At 46.3% G+C, this 20,198-nt stretch overlaps 1 protein-coding gene across 1 annotated transcript in view; it reads right to left on the minus strand.

The window, feature by feature from the left end:
- The window catches only part of LOC137356918 (potassium/sodium hyperpolarization-activated cyclic nucleotide-gated channel 4-like), a 137,780-nt gene that overhangs the window by 1,944 nt on the left and 115,638 nt on the right, over positions 1-20,198 (minus strand). Inside the window, exons 7-8 of the mRNA XM_068022763.1 lie at positions 4,291-4,531; positions 1,821-1,985 (exon numbers count right to left, since the gene is read on the minus strand). Of these exons, the coding sequence (XP_067878864.1) occupies positions 1,821-1,985; positions 4,291-4,531 (406 nt within the window). The remainder of the gene's footprint in view (positions 1-1,820; positions 1,986-4,290; positions 4,532-20,198) is intronic.

Here is a 20,198-nt window from a genome sequence, read left to right on the forward strand (position 1 = left end):
AGGGACAGAGTGATCGCCGGGAGACTCGGGAAATGGACAGAGTGATCGTCGGGAGACTCGGGAAAGGGACAGAGTGATCGCCGGGAGACTCGGGAAAGGGACAGAGTGATCGCCGGGAGACTCGGGAAAGGGACAGAGTGATCGCCGGGAGACTCGGGAAAGGGACAGAGTGATCACCGGGAGACTCGGGAAAGGGACAGAGTGATCGCCGGGAGACTCGGGAAAGGGACAGAGTGATCGCCGGGAGACTCGGGAAAGGGACAGAGTGATCGCCGGGAGACTCGGGAAAGGGACAGAGTGATCGCCGGGAGACTCGGGAAAGGGACAGAGTGATCGCCGGGAGACTCGGGAAAGGGACAGAGTGATCACCGGGAGACTCGGGAAAGGGACAGAGTGATCGCCGGGAGACTCGGGAAAGGGTCAGAGTGATCGCCGGGAGACTCGGGAAAGGGACAGAGTGATCGCCGGGAGACTCGGGAAAGGGACAGAGTGATCGCCGGGAGACTCGGGAAAGGGACAGAGTGATCGCCGGGAGACTCGGGAAAGGGACAGAGTGATCGCCGGGAGACTCGGGAAAGGGACAGAGTGAACGCCGGGAGACTCGGGAAAGGGACAGAGTGATCGCCGGGAGACTCGGGAAAGAGACAGAGTGACAGCCGGGAGACTCGGGAAAGGGTCAGAGTGATCGCCGGGAGACTCGGGAAAGAGACAGAGTGACAGCCGGGAGACTCGGGAAAGGGACAGAGTGATCGCCGGGAGACTCGGGAAAGGGTCAGAGTGAACGCCGGGAGACTCGGGAAAGGGACAGAGTGATCGCCGGGAGACTCGGGAAAGGGACAGAGTGATCACCGGGAGACTCGGGAAAGGGTCAGAGTGATCGCCGGGAGACTCGGGAAAGGGACAGAGTGAACGCCGGGAGACTCGGGAAAGGGACAGAGTGATCGCCGGGAGACTCGGGAAAGAGACAGAGTGACAGCCGGGAGACTCGGGAAAGGGTCAGAGTGACAGCCGGGAGACTCGGGAAAGGGACAGAGTGATCACCGGGAGACTCGGGAAAGAGACAGAGTGATCGCCGGGAGACTCGGGAAAGAGACAGAGTGACAGCCGGGAGACTCGGGAAAGAGACAGAGTGACAGCCGGGAGACTCGGGAAAGGGACAGAGTGACAGCCGGGAGACTCGGGAAAGGGTCAGAGTGATCGCCGGGAGACTCGGGAAAGAGACAGAGTGACAGCCGGGAGACTCGGGAAAGGGTCAGAGTGATCGCCGGGAGACCCGGGGAAGAGTCATGGGAGTGACAGCAGCCCCATCACAGTCAAAGTCTGGGCAATTGATCAATCAGAGCTCGAGGGGCTGAATGGCCCCCTCCTGTTCCTAAAGGGACAGACATGCACCGGAGAGAAGAGCAACAAGGCTGATCACAATGGTGAAGGGTAAGAGTTGTGAGCAGAGATTAAATCAGAGAAGGTAAAGGGGATGTCACTAAGGGGAATAAACCAATAAACAGGATAAATTGGGGCGACCACTTGAAGGACCGTCAACCCAGGAGAACAAGAAGAGAGAAGCTGAAATGAGTAGAGAGGGAATTTAGGCGTGATGGGTTGTATTTCCTGTGGTGTTGCAGAGTGAGAGTGCCGTTACTGGGCAGGCCCCTCCCAGCGCTTTGCCTGACCCCAGATGTGGAGGGGTAATCAGACAGCATCGCCACCTTTTCCATGTCCAGTTGACCCACAAGGGCACGTAACCGAGGGAGGAGTTCCCTGGGGCAGGGAGAGGGGGGGCGGTTGGTGGCCTCGGGTCCAGGTTTGGGGAACATACCTACCTATCCTGTTGAGTCGATCCATAGCCACAGTTTCAAAGGCTCGTCGCATCATGGGGTACTCCTCCAGCACCTCGTTGAAATGATCGACAGACAGAGAGTAGAGTCTGCAGTAAGTGTCAGCACGGACACTGGCTGTTCTCCTTCCGTGTGTTAACAGGCAGATCTCTGAGGCAAACAGAAGCATTGTTTCAGAAAAGAACTTCCATTTCTATCACCACCTCAGGACATCCCACAGTCATTGAAGTACTTCTGGAGTGCAGCCACTGTTGTAACAAAGATCCTTTCTGGCCCCACCATCTCAATCCCTCCCCCCCCCCCCCCCCCACTCCCCTCTTCCCTCCTGAGGGTTCTGAGGCTCGCTGGTACATGTCCTCTCATCCCCCAGCTCTGAGAGCCAGGCTGTATGTGTCAGTCCGTCCCAGGGTTTCTCTGCAGCAACCAGCCCCGGCATCTACATCCATTAAGTTCAACAGGCGGAAAATCAAATTGGCCATTATAAATTGCCCCTCGTATAGGGAGGTGATAGGGGAATATTGGGACAGGTGAGGATGTGGTAGGAATATGGGATTAGTTTAGGATTAGTATAAATGGGTGGTTGATGGTCGGCACAGACTCGGTGGGCCGAAGGGCCTGTTTCAGTGCTGTATCTCTAAATCTAAATCTAAATCTACAATCACAATAACAGAGCATTAACTGGTTATTCAACCAAGGGGGGGGGGGGGAGCAATGCAGACGATTCATCCAGTTCCCACCCAAAAACATGCATTTTCCAGTGTGGGTCACTGGACAGAGATCACGAGCAGGAACCCTGGCTGATTTCCCCCTCTCTCTCTAACCCAGGGGCCAGTGGACAGTGATCAGGAACAGGCACCCTGTCTGATTTCCCCCACTCTCTAACCCAGGGGTCAGTGGACAGTGATCAGGAGCAGGAACCCTGTCTGATTTCCCCCTCTCTCTAACCCAGGGATCAATGGACAGTGATCAGGAGCAGGAACCCTGTCTGATTTCCCCCTCTCTCTAACCCAGGGGTCAGTGGACAGTGATCAGGAGCAGGAACCCTGGCTGATTTCCCCCACTCTCTAACCCAGGGGTCAGTGGACAGTGATCAGGAGCAGGAACCCTGGCTGATTTCCCCCACTCTCTAACCCAGGGGTCACTGGACAGTGATCAGGAGCAGGAACCCTGTCTGATTTCCCCCTCTCTCTAACCCAGGGGTCACTGGACAGTGATCAGGAGCAGGAACCCTGGCTGATTTCCCCTCTCTCTCTAACCCAGGGGTCAATGGACAGTGATCAGGAGCAGGAACCCTGGCTGATTTCCCCCTCTCTCTAACCCAGGGGTCAATGGACAGTGATCAGGAGCAGGAACCCTGGCTGATTTCCCCCTCTCTCTAACCCAGGGGTCACTGGACAGTGATCAGGAGCAGGAACCCTGGCTGATTTCCCCCACTCTCTAACCCAGGGGTCACTGGACAGTGATCAGGAGCAGGAACCCTGGCTGATTTCCCCCACTCTCTAACCCAGGGGTCACTGGACAGTGATCAGGAGCAGGAACCCTGGCTGATTTCCCCTCTCTCTCTAACCCAGGGGTCAATGGACAGTGATCAGGAGCAGGAACCCTGACTGATTTCCCCCTCTCTCTAACCCAGGGGTCACTGGACAGTGATCAGGAGCAGGAACCCTGTCTGATTTCCCCCACTCTCTCTCTAACCTGAAGCAGAGTCCAATTTCAGCTTTAGTCCAAATCAATTAAGAACACAGACCAGGGTGGCTCCTGCGATGTTCCTGGTTTGTGCTCAGTCTCACATCAAGATGTGGCTTACACACTGAGCTATTGGTGAATGTCTCCCTCATTCTCTCTCTCTCTCTATCTCTCATTCTGTCTCTTTATCTCTCACTCTGTCTCTCTAGATCTGTCTCGCTCACTGTCTCTCTCTGTCTGTCTCACTGTCTCTCTATCTCTCTCAATCTCTCATTCTGTATCTCACGGTATCTCTCTGCCTCTATTCCTCTCTGTGTGTGTCTCTATATATCTTTCTGTCTGTCTCTCTTTCTGTCTCTCCCTGTCTCTCTCTCTCTCTTTCTCACTCACTGTGTGTGTCTCTTTTTTACTCACTATGTCTCTGTCTCTCTTTTTCTTGCTCAGCCTTTCTTTCTCTCTCTCTCTGTCCCCCTCTCTCTGACTCTCTCGGTCTCTGTGTGTCTCTCTCGCTTTTACTCCCTCTGTCATTCAGCAACAGTAGATTACAAATTAAAGTGAAAGTGTGACATCACTTTAAATCCTTAATCCAATCCCAGTTAAATTCCTGGTGGAATCTCATAGTTTTGTTAAATCCCATTTGGACATCACATTGCTCTGCCTTCCTGACAGTGTCGGTGTCTTAAGTTAAACCCGAGGACCCACAGTTCAGTGTTGTAAGCAGGGCTAAGAGGGGTGATGTGGGAGCCGTGATGAACCAGCTCGTCATTACCTCCGAAGTATGAGCCGTCTGAGAGCTTGGTCTCCTTGCTGCCTTTGGTTAGAATGCTGACAACTCCGTGCTGGATGAAGTACATCTTCTTCCCGACAGTGCCCTCACGTACAATGTAGTCAGCAGGCTGGAACACCTCGAATCGAAGCTTGGTTAACATGGCAGTGACAAAATTAGGGTCTGCATTGGCAAATAAGGGCATCGTGGCAACGAGGTTCCGGCAATTAAAGTTAACAATCTCCTGGTGGGAACACAAGTGGGTTGAAGGTTAATGAACATACATGCGTACGAATTAGGAGCAGGAGTAGGCCACTCGGCCCGTCGAACTTGCTCCTCCATTCAACAAGATCATGGCTGATCCGATTGTAACCTCGACTCCAATTCCTGCCGACCCCTGATAACCTTTCACCCCCTTGCTTATCAAGAATCTATCTATCACTGCCTTAAAAATATTTAAAGACTCTGCTTCCACCACCTTTTGAGGAAGAGAATTCCAAAGACTCACGACCCTCTGAGAGAAAAAATTTCTCCTCATCTCTGTCTTAAATGGGCGACCTTGTATTTTTAAACAGTGACCCCTAGTTCTAGATTCTCCCAGAAGGGTAAACATCCTTTCCACATCCACCCTGTCAAGACCCGTCAGGATCCCGAATGTTTCAATCAAGTCGCCTCTTACTCTTCTAAATTCCAGCAGATACAAGCCTAGTCTGTCCAATCTTTCCTCATAAGACAACCCGCCCATTCCAGGTATTAGTCTAATAAACCTTCTCTGTACTGCCTCTAACACATTTACATCCTTCCTTAAATAAGGAGACCAATACTGTACACAGTACTCCAGATGTGGTCTCACCAATGCCCTGTATAACTGAAGCATAACCTCTCTACTTTTGTATTCAATTCCCCTCGCGATAAACGATAACATTCTATTAGCTTTCCTAATTACGTGCTGTACCTGCATACTAACTGATTCATGCACTAGGACAGCCAGATCCCTCTGCATCTCAGAACTCTGCAATCTCTCACTATTTAGATAATATACTTTTTTATTCTTCCTGCCAAAGTGGACAATTCAACATTTTCCCACATTATACTCTATTTGCCAGATCTTTGCCCACTCACTTAACCTATCTACATCCCTTTGTAGCCTCCTTATCTCCTCTTCACAACCTACTTTCCTATGTATCTTTGTGTCATCAGCAAATTTCGCAACCAAACATTCGGTCCCTTCATCCAAGTCATTTATATAAATTGTAAAAGTTGAGGCCCCCAGCACAGATCCCTGTGGCACACCACTTGTTACATCTTGCCAACCAGAAACTGACCCATTTATGCCTACTCTCTGTTTCCTATTAGCTAGCCAATCTTCTATCCATGCCAATATGTTACCCCCTACACCATGAGCTTTTATTTTCCACAATAACCTTTGAGGTGACACCTTATCAAATGCCTTCTGGAAATCTAAGTACAGTGCATCCACCAATTCCCCTTTATCCACAGCACATGTAACTCCCTCAAAGAACTCCAATAAATTGGTTAAACACGATTTCCCCTTCACAAAACCATGTTGACTCTGCCTGATTACCGTGAATTTTTTCGAAATGCCTTGCTATAACATCTTCAATAATAACTTCAAACATTTTCCCTCAGACAGATGTTAAGCTAACTGGCCTGTAGTTTCCTGCTTTCTGTCTCCCTCCCTTTTTGAATAAAGGAGTTACATTGGCTGTTTTCCAATCTAATGGAGCCTTCCCCGAAACTAGGGAATTTTGGAAAATTAAAACCAACACATAAACTATCTCACTAGCCACTTCTTTTAACACCCTAGGATGAAGTCCATCAGGACCCGGGGACTTGTCAGCCAACAGCTCCAACAATTTGCTCAGTCCCACTTCCCTGGTGATTGTAATTTTCTTGAGTTCCTCCCTCCCTTCCATTTCGTGACTTGCAGCTAATTCTGGGATGTTACTACTGAAGACCGATGCAAAATACCCGTTCAGTTCATCTGCCATCTCCTTATTATCCATTATTCATTCCCCAGACTCATTTTCTATAGGACCCACGCTCACTTTGTTAACTCTTTAATATTTATAGCAGAAATCTAGCGCTAGGGACCTTATAGTTAATTGTAACTTAATTTAGTAAGGATTTAATAAGTATTTATTTTAAATTAATTTATTAATTAGTGCTAGAAATGTCAGAGGGGTAAAGTGCTTCACCTGTGAGATGTGGGAGGTCCGTGACGCTTCCAGCATTCTGGACAATTACATCTGCAGGAAGTTTACCCAGTTGCAGCTCCTCACAGACTGCATGGATCGGTTGGAGCAGCAACTGGATGCACTTAGGAGCATGCAGGTGGCAGAAAGCGTCATAGACAGGAGTTTTAGAGAAGTGGTTACACCCAATGTGCAGGCAGATAGATGGGTGACCGCTAGAAGGGGCAGGCAGTCAGTGCAGGAATCCCCTGTGGCTATCCCCCTCGCTACATCATTTTCGATACTGTTGTGGGGGATGGCCTAGCAGGGGTAAACAACAGCAGCAGCCAGAGCAGTGGCACCATGGCTGGCACTGTTGTTCAGCAGGGAGGGACAAAGCGCAGAAGAGCAATAGTTATAGGGGACTCTATAGTCAGGGGCACAGATAGGCGCTTCTGTGGACGTGAAAGAGACTCCAGGATGGTATGTTGTCTCCCTGGTGCCAGGGTCAAGGATGTCTCTGAACAGACAGGGGGAATTCTGAAGGGGGAGGGTGAACAGCCAGAGGTTGTGGTACACATCGGTACCAATGACATAGGCAGGAAGAGTGATGAGGTCCTGCAGGGGGAGTTCAGGGAGTTAGGTAGTAAGTTAAAAAAACAGGACCTCTAGGGTTGTAATCTCGGGATTACTCCCTGTGCCACGTGCCAGTGAGACTAGAAATAGGGAGATACTGTAGCTAAACACGTGGCTAAACAGCTGGTGTAGAAGGGAGGGTTTCAGATATCTGGACCATTGAGATCTCTTCAGGGACAGATGGGACCTGTACAAGAAGGACGGGTTGCATCTAAACTGGAGGGGCACAAATATCCTGGCTGCGACGTTTGCTAGCGTCACTTGGGAGGGTTTAAACTAGTGTGGCTGGGGGGTGGGAACCAGAGCAGTAGGTCAGCAGGTGAAATAACTGAGGGGGAACTAGTGAATAAGGTCAGTAAGCTGAGAGGAAGAGCAGGCAGGGAGATGTTGCTGAGCACAGCGGGACTGGTGGTCTGAAGTGGATTTGTTTCAATGCGAGAAGTATAACAGGTAAGGCAGATGAACTTAGAGCTTGGATTAGTACTTGGAAATATGATGTTGTTGCTATGACAGAGACTTGGTTGAGGGAAGGGCAGGATTGGCAGCTAAACGTTCTGAGATTTAGATGCTTCAGGCGGGATAGAGGGGGATGTAAATGGGGTGGGGGAGTTGCATTACTGGTTAAGGAGAATATCACAGCTGTACTGCGGGAGGACACCTCGGAGGGGTCATGCAGCGAGGCAATATGGGTGGAGCTCAGGAATAGGAAGGGTGCAGTCACAGTGTTGGGGGTTTACTACAGGCCTCCCAACAGCCAGCGGGAGGTAGAGGAGCAGATATATAGACAGATTTTGGAAAGATGTAAAGGTAACAGGGTTGTAGTGGTGGGTGATTTTAACTTCCCCTATATTGACTGGGACTCACTTAGTGCAGGGGGCTTGGATGGGGCAGAATTTGTAAGGAGCATCCAGGAGGGCTTCTTGAAACAATATGTAGATAGTCCAACAGGGGAAGGGGCCGTACTGGACCTGGTATTGGGGAATGAGCCCGGCCAGGTGATCTAAGTTTCAGTGGGGAGCATTTCGGGAACAGTGACCATAATTCCGTAAGTTTTAAGGTACTTGTGGATAAGGATAAGAGTAGTCCTCGGGTGAAGGTGCTAAATTGGGGAAGGCTAATTATAACAATATTAGGCAGGAACTGAAGAATTTAGATTGGGGGCGGCTGTTTGAGGGTAAATCAACATCTGACATGTGGGAGTCTTTCAAACATCAGTTCCTGTGAGGAAGAAGGATAAGTTTGGCAAGTTTCGGGAACCTTGGATAACGAGGGATATTGTGAGCTTAGTCAAAAAGAAATAGGAAGCATTTGGAAGGCTGGGAACAGACGAAGCCCTTGAGGAATATAAAGAAAGTAGGAAGGAACTGAAGCAAGGAGTCAGGAGGGCTAAGAAGGGTCATGAAAAGTCATTGGCAAACAGGATTAAGGAGAATCCCAAGGCTTTTTATATGTATATAAAGAGCAAGAAGGTAGCCAGGGAAAGGGTTGGCCCACTCAAGGACAAAGGAGGGAATCTATGCGTGGAGCCAGAGGAAATAGGCGAGGTACTAAATGAGTACTTTGCATCAGTATTCACCAAAGAGAAGGACTTGGTGGATGATGAGTCTAGGGAAGGGAATGTAGATAGTCTGGGTCATGTTGATATCAAAAAGGAGGAGTTGTTAGGTGTCTTGAAAAACATTAAAGTAGATAAGACCCCAGGGCCTGATGGGATCTACCCCAGAATACTGAGGGAGACAAGGGAGGAAATTGCTGGGGCCTTGACAGAAATCTTTGTATCCTCATTGGCTACAGGTGAGGTCCCAGAGGACTGGAGAATAGCCAATGTTGTTCCTTTGTTTAAGAAGGGTAGCAAGGATAATCCAGGAAATTATAGGCCGGTGAGCCTTACATCAGTGGTAGGGAAATTATTAGAGAGGATTCTTCGGGACTGGATTTACTCCCGTTTGGAAACAAATGAACTTATTAGCAAGAGGCAGCATGGTTTTGTGAAGGGGTGGTCGTGTCTCACTAACTTCATCAATTTTTTTGAGGAAGTGACGAAGATGATTGATGAAGGAAGGGCAGTGGATGTTATCTATATGGACTTCAGTAAAGCCTTTGACAAGGTCCGTCATGGCAGACTGGTACAAAAGGTGAAGTCACACGGGATCAGAGGTGAGCTGGCAAGATGGATACAGAACTGGCTCAGTCATAGAAGACAGAGGGAAGCAGTGGAAGGGTGCTTTTCTGAATGGAGGGATGTGACTAGTGGTGTTCCACAGGGATCAGTGCTGGGACCTTTGCTGTTTGTAGTATATATAAATGATTTGGAGGAAAACGTAGCTGGTCTGATTAGTAAGTTTGCGGATGACACAAAGGTTGGTGGAGTTGCGGACAGTGAGGAGGATTGTCAGAGGATACAGCAGGATATAGATCGGTTGGAGACTTGGGTGGAGAAATGGCAGATGGAGTTTAATCCGGACAAATGTGAGGTAATGCATTTTGGAAGATCTAATGCAGGTGGGAAGTATACAGTAAATGGCAGAACCCTTTGGAGTATTGACAGGCAGAGAGATCTGGGCGTACAGGTCCACAGGTCACTGAAAGTGGCAACGCAGGTGGATAAGGTAGTCAAGAAGGCATACGGCATGCTTGCCTTCATCGGTCAGGGCATAGAGTATAAAAATTGGCAAGTCATGCTGCAGCTGTACAGAACTTTAGTTAGGCCACACTTGGAATATTGCGTGCAATTCTGGTCGCCACACTACCAGAAGGACGTGGAGGCTTTGGAGAGGGTACAGAAGATGTTTACCAGGATGTTGCCTGGTCTGGAGGGTATTAGCTATGAGGAGAGGTTGGATAAATTCGGATTGTTTTCACTGGAACGACAGAGGTGGAGGGGGGCGACATGATAGAGGTTTACAAAGTTATGAGCGGCATGGACAGAGTGGATAGTCAGAAGCTTTTTCCCAGGGTGGAAGAGTCAGTTACTAGGGGACATAGGTTTAAGGTGAGAGGGGCAAAGTTTAGAGGGGATGTGCGAGGCAAGTTTTTTACACAGAGGGTGGTGAGTACCTAGAACTTGCTGCCGGGGGAGGTTGTGGAAGCAGGTACGACAGTGACATTTAAGAGACATCTTGACAAATACAGTTGTGCAGCTTTTCCAGGAGCACAGGCATTGCGAGCGAGGAGTGAACAGCTGGGAAGTCAATTTCATCGGGAGTTTCGGTGGAGCAGGGACTGCTGGGTAAGTAGAAACCTATATATTTGGGCTGTTTCTGAACCCGAGACACTACTCTTGTAGTGTCTCCCACCCGCCCTCCTCCTCTTACCAAAAAAAAGGACTCGGTTGTGTGTAGGTAAGGTAAGGCTTTTTCTATTTCTCTTCTTGTTTTATCGTGGGATTGGTTAAAAACTTGGGAATTTAGAATAGTGGGAATGGAGGTTAAGGCAGTTGAATGTTCCTCCTGCAGAATGTGGGAGGTAAGGGTCGCCAAGGGTGTCCCTGCTGACTGCATCTGCGGGAAGTGCACCCAGCTCCAGCTCCTCGAGGACTGCGTTAGGGAACTGGAGCTGGAGCTGGAGGAACTTCGGATCATTCGGGAGGCGGAGGGGATTATTGAGAGGAGTTATCGGGAGGCAGTCACACCTCAGGTAAAAGAAGAAGGTAGATGGGTTACCGTCAGGGGAAGGAGAGGGAACCAGCAGGCAGTGCAGGGATCCCCTGTGGCCGTTTCCCTCAACAACAGGTATACCGTTTTGGATACTGTTGGGGGAGACGACTGACCAGGGGTAGGCAATGGGATACAGGTCTCTGGCGCAGAGTCTGTCCCTGTTGCTCAGAAGGGAAGGGGTAAGAGGAGCAGAGCATTAGTCATTGGGGACTCCATAGTTAGGGAACGAGAGAGACTCACGGTTGGTGTGTTGCCTCCCAGGTGCCAGGGTACGTGATGTCTCGGATCGTGTTTTTGGGATCCTCAAGGGGGAGGGGGAGCAGCCCCAAGTCGTGGTACACATAGGCACCAACGACATAGGTAGGAAGACAGATGGGGATTTAAGGCAGAAATTCAGGGAGCTAGGGTGGAAGCTTAGAGCGAGAACAAACAGAGTTGTTATCTCTGGGTTGTTGCCCGTGCCACGTGATAGCGAAGCGAGGAATAGGGAGAGAGAGGAGTTGAACACGTGGCTGCAGGGATGGTGTAGGAGGGAGGGTTTTGGTTTCCTGGATAATTGGGGCTCTTTCTGGGGTAGGTGGGACCTCTACAAACAGGATGGTATTCACCTGAACCAGAGGGGTACCAATATCCTGGGGGGGAGATTGGCTAGTGCTCTTCGGGGGGGTTTAAACTAATTCAGCAGGGGGATGGGAACCTAAATTGTAGTTCCAGTGTGCAGGATGTTGAGAGTAGTGAGGTCAGGGATAAGGTTACAAGGACACAAGAGGGCACTGGCAAGCAAGAACTTGGTATAAAATGTGTCTACTTCAACGCCAGGAGCATCCGGAATAAGGTGAGCTTGCAGCATGGGTTGGTACCTGGGATCTCGATGTAGTGGCCATTTCGGAGACATGGGTAGAGCAGGGGCAGGAATGGATGTTGCAGGTTCCGGGATTTAGATGTTTCAGTAAGAACAGAGAAGATGGTAAAAGAGGGGGGGGTGTGGCATTGTTAATCAAGGAAAGTATTACAGCGGCAGAAAGGACGTTTGAGGATTCGTCTACTGAGGTAGTTTGGGCCGAGGTTAGAACAGGAGAGGAGAGGTCACCCTGTTGGGAGTTTTCTATAGACCTCCAAATAGTTCCAGAGATGTAGAGGAAAGGATAGCAAAGATGATTCTTGACAGGAGCGAGAGTAACAGGGTAGTGGTTATGGGGGACTTTAACTTTCCAAATATTGACTGGAAAGACGATAGTTCGAGTACTTTAGATGGGTCTGTTTTTGTCCAGTGTGTGCAGGAGGGTTTTCTGACACAGTATGTAGACAGGCCAACCAGGGGCGATGCCACATTGGATTTGGTACTGGGTAATGAACCCGGCCAGGTGTTAGATTTAGAAGTTGGTGAGCACTTTGGTGATAGTGATCACAATTCGGTTAGGTTTACCTTAGCGATGGGCAGGGACAGGCATATACAGCAGGGCAAGAATTATAGCTGGGGGAAAGGAAATTATGATGCGATTAGGCAAGATTTAGGATGCGTAGGATGGGGAAGGAAACTGCAGGGGATGGGCACAATCGAAATGTGGAGCTTATTCAAGGAGCAGCTACTGCGTGTCCTTGATAAGTATGTACCTGTCAGGCAGGGAGGAAGTTGTCGAGCGAGGGAGCCGTGGTTTACTAAAGAAGTTGAAGAGCTTGTCAAGAGGAAGAAGAAGGCTTATGTTAGGATGAGACGTGAAGGCTCAGTTAGGGCGCTTGAGAGTTACAAGCTAGCCAGGAAGGATCTAAAGGGAGAGATAAGAGCAAGGAGAGGACACGAGAAGTAATTGGCGGATAGGATCAAATAAAACCCTAAGGCTTTCTATCGGTATATCAGGAATAAAAGAATGACTAGAGTTAGATTAGGACCAATCAAGGATAGTAGTGGGAAGTTGTGTGTGGAATCAGAGGAGATAGGGGAAGCATTAAATGAATATTTTTCGTCAGTATTTACAGTGGAGAAAGAAAATGTTGTCGAGGAGAATACTGAGATTCAGACTACTAGGCTAGATGGGATTGAGGTTCACAAGGAGGAGGTGTTAGCAATTTTGGAAAGTGTGAAAATAGATAAGTCCCCTGGGCCAGATGGGATTTATCCTAGGATTCTCTGGGAAGCTAGGGAGGAGATTGCAGAGCCTTTGTCCTTGATCTTTATGTCGTCATTGTCGACAGGAATAGTGCCGGAAGACTGGAGGATAGCAAATGTTGTCCCCTTGTTCAAGAAGGGGAGTAGAGACAGCCCTGGTAATTATAGACCTGTGAGCCTTACTTCGGTTGTGGGTAAAATGTTGGAAAAGGTTATAAGAGATAGGATTTATAATCATCTTGAAAAGAATAAGTTCATTAGAGATAGTCAGCACGGTTTTGTGACGGGCAGGTCGTGCCTCACAAACCTTATTGAGTTTTTGGAGAAGGTGACCAAACAGGTGGATGAGGGTAAAGCAGTGGATGTGGTGTATATGGATTTCAGTAAGGCGTTTGATAAAGTTCCCCACGGTAGGCTATTGCAGAAAATACAGAAGTATGGGATTGAAGGTGAATTAGTGCTTTGGATCAGAAATTGGCTAGCTGAAAGAAGACAGAGGGTGGTGGTTGATGGTAAATGTTCATCCTGGAGTTTAGTTACTAGTGGTGTACCGCAAGGATCTGTTTTGGGGCCACTGCTGTTTGTCATTTTTATAAATGACCTGGATGAGGGTGTAGAAGGGTGGGTTAGTAAATTTGCGGATGACACGAAGGTCGGTGGAGTTGTGGATAGTACCGAAGGATGTTGTAGGTTACAGAGGGACATAGATAGGCTGCAGAGCTGGGCTGAGAGATGGCAAATGGCGTTTAATGCGGAAAAGTGTGAGGTGATTCACTTTGGAAGGAGTAACAGGAATGCAGAGTACTGGGCTAATGGGAAGATTCTTGGTAGTGCAGATGAGCAGAGAGATCTTGGTGTCCAGGTACATAAATCCCTGAAAGTTGCCACCCAGGTTAATAGAGCTGTTAAGAAGGCATATGGTGTGTTAGCTTTTATTAGTAGGGGGATCGAGTTTAGGAGCCACGAGGTCATGCTGCAGCTGTACAAAACTCTGGTGAGACCGCACCTGGAGTATTGCGTGCAGTTCTGGTCACCGCATTATAGGAAGGATGTGGAAGCTTTGGAAAGGGTGCAGAGGAGATTTACTAGGATGTTGCCTGGTATGGAGGGAAGGTCTTACGAGGAAAGGCTGAGGGACTTGAGGTTGTTTTCGTTAGAGAGAAGGAGGAGGAGAGGTGACTTAATAGAGACATATAAGATAATCAGAGGGTTGGACAGGGTGGATAGTGAGAACCTTTTTCCTCGGATGGTGATGGCAAACACGAGGGGACATAGCTTTAAGTTGAGGGGTGATAGATATAGGACAGATGTCAGAGGTAGTTTCTTTACTCAGAGAGTAGTTGGGGCGTGGAACGCCCTGCCTGCAACAGTAGTAGACTCGCCAACTTTAAGGGCATTTAAGTGGTCATTGGATAGACATATGGATGAAAATGGAACAGTGTAGGTCAAATGGTTTCACAGGTCGGCGCAACATCGAGGGCCAAAGGGCCTGTACTGCGCTGTAATGTTCTATGTTCTATGTTCTATGTTCCACATGAATAAGATGGGGATAGAGGGATACGGTCCCTGGAAGTGCAGAAGGTTTTAGTTTAGGCAGGCATCAAGATCGGCGCAGGCTTGGAGAGCCGAATGGCCTGTTCCTGTGCTGTACTGTTCTTTGTTCTTTTCTTTTATAAATATCAAAAGAAACTCTTATTGTCTGTCTTTATATTTCTAGCTAGCTTTCTCTCGTACTCTTAATTTTATCTTCCTTATTAATCTTTCAATCATTCTTTGCTGTTTTTTATATTCTGTCCAATCTTCTGACCTACCTCCCATCTTTGTGCAATTGTTGTCACTCCCTTCACTGAGGTCATTAATGAATCCTATCTCATTGCACAATACCAGGTCTAGTATAACCTGCTCTCTGGTTGCTCCAGAACGTGCGTTCTAACTATCCCGAAAACATTCTATGAACTCCTCATCTAGGCTAGCTTTGCCCAGCTAATTATACGTAGATTAAAACGCCCATGATCATCGCTGTACCTTTCTGACAAGCTGCCATTATTTCTTCCTTTATACCCCGTCCTACCCTGTGGTTACTGTTAGGGGTCCTGTACACCACTCCTGCAAGTCACATCTTACATTTATAATTTCTTATCTCTACCCAAACTGCTTCTACATCCTGGTCTCCTGAATGTAGGTCATCCCTCTCTGTTGCGCTAATACCATCATCATTAATTAACAGAGCCACCCCTCCACCTTTTCCTAGCTTCCTGTCCTTCCGAAATGACATGTACTCTACAATATTCAGATCCCAATCTCTATCATCCTGCAGCCACGTCTCTGGAATGGCTATCAGATCGGACTTAATTTTTTTATTTGCACTATCAGTTCGTCTGGTTTGTTTCGAAGGCTATGTGCATTCAGATACAGGGCCTTGAGTGTTGTCCTTTTATTATTTTTGTAACCTCTAGCCTTTTCTGTTGATTTACTCTTAGATTTGTACTCTCCATCCCTTCCTGTCATGATGTGTTTATCATTTGCCATATCTTGCCCTGCCTCTACTCTTTGATTTACCATACCTTCCCAAATTAAATCCCTTTCCTCCTCTGGTGTAACTGGTGACATAGAATAGTGTCACACATATTACAGCTCGGTGACAGTGACCCGGGTATTTACTGATATTACACTGACTGAGACCCGGGTATTTACTGATATAACACTGACAGTGACCCGGTTATTTACTGATATTACACTGACTGAGACCCGGTTATTTACTGATATTACACTGACTGAGACCCGGTTATTTACTGATATTACACTGACAGTGACCTGGTTATTTACTGATATAACACTGACAGAGACCCGGTTATTTACTGATATTACACTGACAGTGACCCGGTTATTTACTGATATTCCACTGACAGTGACCTGGTTATTTACTGATATTACACTGACAGTGACCCGGTTATTTACGGATATTACACTGACAGAGACCCGGGTATTTACTGATATAACACTGACAGTGACCCGGTTATTTACTGATATAACACTGACTGAGACCCGGGTATTTACTGATATAACACTGACAGTGACCCGGTTATTTACTGATATAACACTGACTGAGACCCGGGTATTTACTGATATAACACTGACAGAGACCCGGTTATTTACTGATATTACACTGACAGTGACCCGGTTATTTACTGATATAACACTGACAGAGACCCGGTTATTTACTGATATTACACTGACAGTGACCCGGTTATTTACTGATATAACACTGACAGTGACCTGGTTATTTACTGATATAACACTGACTGAGACCCGGTTATTTACTGATATTACACTGACAGTGACCCGGTTATTTACTGATATTACACTGACAGAGACCCGGTTATTTACTGATATAACACTGACTGAGACCGGGTATTTACTGATATTACACTGACAGAGACCCGGTTATTTACTGATATAACACTGACAGACACCCGGGCATTTACTGATATAACACTGACTGAGACCCTGGTATTTACTGATATTACACTGACAGTGACCCGGTTATTTACTGATATTACACTGACAGTGACCCGGTTATTTACTGATATAACACTGACAGTGACCTGGTTATTTACTGATATAACACTGACTGAGACCCGGTTATTTACTGATATTACACTGACAGTGACCCGGTTATTTAGTGATATAACACTGACAGTGACCTGGTTATTTACTGATATAACACTGACAGTGACCCTGGTATTTACTGATATTACACTGACAGTGACCCGGTTATTTACTGATATTACACTGACAGTGACCCGGTTATTTACTGATATAACACTGACAGAGACCCTGGTATTTACTGATATTACACTGACAGTGACCCGGTTATTTACTGATATAACACTGACAGTGACCTGGTTATTTACTGATATAACACTGACTGAGACCCGGTTATTTACTGATATTACACTGACAGTGACCCGGTTATTTACTGATATAACACTGACAGTGACCTGGTTATTTACTGATATAACACTGACAGAGACCCTGGTATTTACTGATATAACACTGACAGAGACCCTGGTATTTACTGATATAACACTGACAGTGACCCGGTTATTTACGGATATTACACTGACAGAGACCCGGGTATTTACTGATATAACACTGACAGTGACCCGGTTATTTACTGATATAACACTGACTGAGACCCGGGTATTTACTGATATAACACTGACAGAGACCCGGTTATTTACTGATATAACACTGACAGTGACCCGGTTATTTACTGATATTACACTGACAGTGACCCGGGTATTTACTGATATAACACTGACTGAGACCCGGTTATTTACTGATATTACACTGACTGAGACCCGGTTATTTACTGATATAACACTGACTGAGACCCGTTTATTTACTGATATAACACTGACTGGGACCCGGTTATTTACTGAAATAACACTGACTGAGACCCGGGTATTTACTGATATTACACTGACTGGGTCCCGGGTATTTACTGATATTACACTGACAGAGACCGGGTATTTACTGATATTACACTGACAGTGACCCGTTTATTTACTGATATAACACTGACTGGGACCCGGTTATTTACTGATATTACACTGACAGAGACCGGGTATTTACTGATATTACACTGACAGTGACCCGGTTATTTACTGAAATAACACTGACTGAGACCCGGGTATTTACTGATATAACACTGACTGAGACCCGGTTATTTACTGATATTACACTGACTGAGACCCGGTTATTTACTGATATAACACTGACAGTGACCCGGTTATTTACTGATATAACACTGACTGAGACCCGGTTATTTACTGATATAACACTGACAGAGACCCTGGTATTTACTGATATTACACTGACAGGGACCTGGCTATTTACTGATATAACACTGACTGAGACCCGGTTATTTACTGATATTACACTGACTGAGACCCGGTTATTTACTGATATAACACTGACAGAGACCCGGTTATTTACTGATATAACACTGACAGTGACCTGGTTATTTACTGATATAACACTGACAGAGACCCTGGTATTTACTGATATAACACTGACTGAGACCCGGTTATTTACTGATATAACACTGACAGAGACCCTGGTATTTACTGATATAACACTGACTGAGACCCGGTTATTTACTGATATAACACTGACAGTGACCCGGTTATTTACTGATATTACACTGACAGTGACCTGCTTATTTACTGATATTACACTGACTGAGACCCGGTTATTTACTGATATAACACTGACAGAGACCCGGTTATTTACTGATATAACACTGACAGAGACCCGGTTATTTACTGATATAACACTGACAGAGACCCGGTTATTTACTGATATTACACTGACTGAGACCCGGTTATTTACTGATATAACACTGACAGTGACCTGGTTATTTACTGATATTACACTGACAGAGACCTGGTTATTTACTGATATTACACTGACAGAGACCCGGTTATTTACTGATATTACACTGACAGAGACCCGGTTATTTACTGATATTACACTGACTCAGACCCGGTTATTTACTGATATTACACTGACAGAGACCCGGTTATTTACTGATATTACACTGACTGAGACCCGGTTATTTACTGATATTACACTGACTGAGACCCGGTTATTTACTGATATTACACTGACTGAGACCCGGTTATTTACTGATATAACACTGACAGAGACCCGGTTATTTACTGATATAACACTGACAGAGACCCGGTTATTTACTGATATTACACTGACTGAGACCCGGTTATTTACTGATATTACACTGACAGAGACCCGGTTATTTACTGATATAACACTGACTGAGACCCGATTATTTACTGATATTACACTGACTGAGACCCGGTTATTTACTGATATAACACTGACAGAGACCCGGTTATTTACTGATATAACACTGACAGAGACCCGGTTATTTACTGATATTACACTGACAGACACCCGGTTATTTACTGATATAACACTGACAGAGACCCGGTTATTTACTGATATAACACTGACAGGGACCCGGTTATTTACTGATATTACACTGACAGAGACCCGGTTATTTACTGATATTACACTGACAGTGACCTGGTTATTTACTGATATTACACTGACAGTGACCTGGTTATTTACTGATATTACACTGACAGACATCCGGTTATTTACTGATATAACACTGACAGTGACCTGGTTATTTACTGATATTACACTGACAGTGACCTGGTTATTTACTGATATAACACTGACTGAGACCCGGTTATTTACTGATATTACACTGACAGTGACCTGGTTATTTACTGATATTACACTGACAGTGACCTGGTTATTTACTGATATAACACTGACAGAGACCCGGTTATTTACTGATATAACACTGACAGAGACCTGGTTATTTACTGATATCACACTGACAGTGACCCGGTTATTTACTGATATAACACTGACAGAGACCCGGTTATTTACTGATATTACACTGACTGAGACCCAGTTATTTACTGATATTACACTGACTGAGACCCGGTTATTTACTGATATTACACTGACAGTGACCCGGTTATTTACTGATATAACACTGACAGTGACCTGGTTATTTACTGATATTACACTGACTGAGACCCGGGTATTTACTGATATTACACTGACAGGGACCTGGTTATTTACTGATATAACACTGACAGTGACCCGTTTATTTACTGATATAACACTGACAGTGACCTGGTTATTTACTGATATAACACTGACAGAGACCCGGTTATTTACTGATATTACACTGACAGAGACCCGGTTATTTACTGATATTACACTGACAGTGACCCGGTTATTTACTGATATTACACTGACAGAGACCCGGTTATTTACTGATATAACACTGACAGTGACCCGGTTATTTACTGATATTACACTGACTGAGACCCAGTTATTTACTGATATAACACTGACTGAGACCCGGTTATTTACTGATATTACACTGACAGTGACCCGGTTATTTACTGATATAACACTGACAGTGACCCGTTTATTTACGGATATAACACTGACTGAGACCCGGTTATTTACTGATATTACACTGACTGAGACCCGGTTATTTACTGATATTACACTGACAGTGACCCGGTTATTTACTGATATAACACTGACAGTGACCCGTTTATTTACTGATATAACACTGACTGAGACCCGGGTATTTACTGATATAACACTGACAGAGACCCAGTTATTTACTGATATAACACTGACAGTGACCCGGTTATTTACTGATATAACACTGACTGAGACCCGGTTATTTACTGATAT

The sequence above is a fragment of the Heterodontus francisci genome, chromosome 46 (assembly GCF_036365525.1).
Source record: "Heterodontus francisci isolate sHetFra1 chromosome 46, sHetFra1.hap1, whole genome shotgun sequence".
In the NCBI taxonomy this organism is placed as follows: Eukaryota; Metazoa; Chordata; class Chondrichthyes; order Heterodontiformes; family Heterodontidae; genus Heterodontus; species Heterodontus francisci.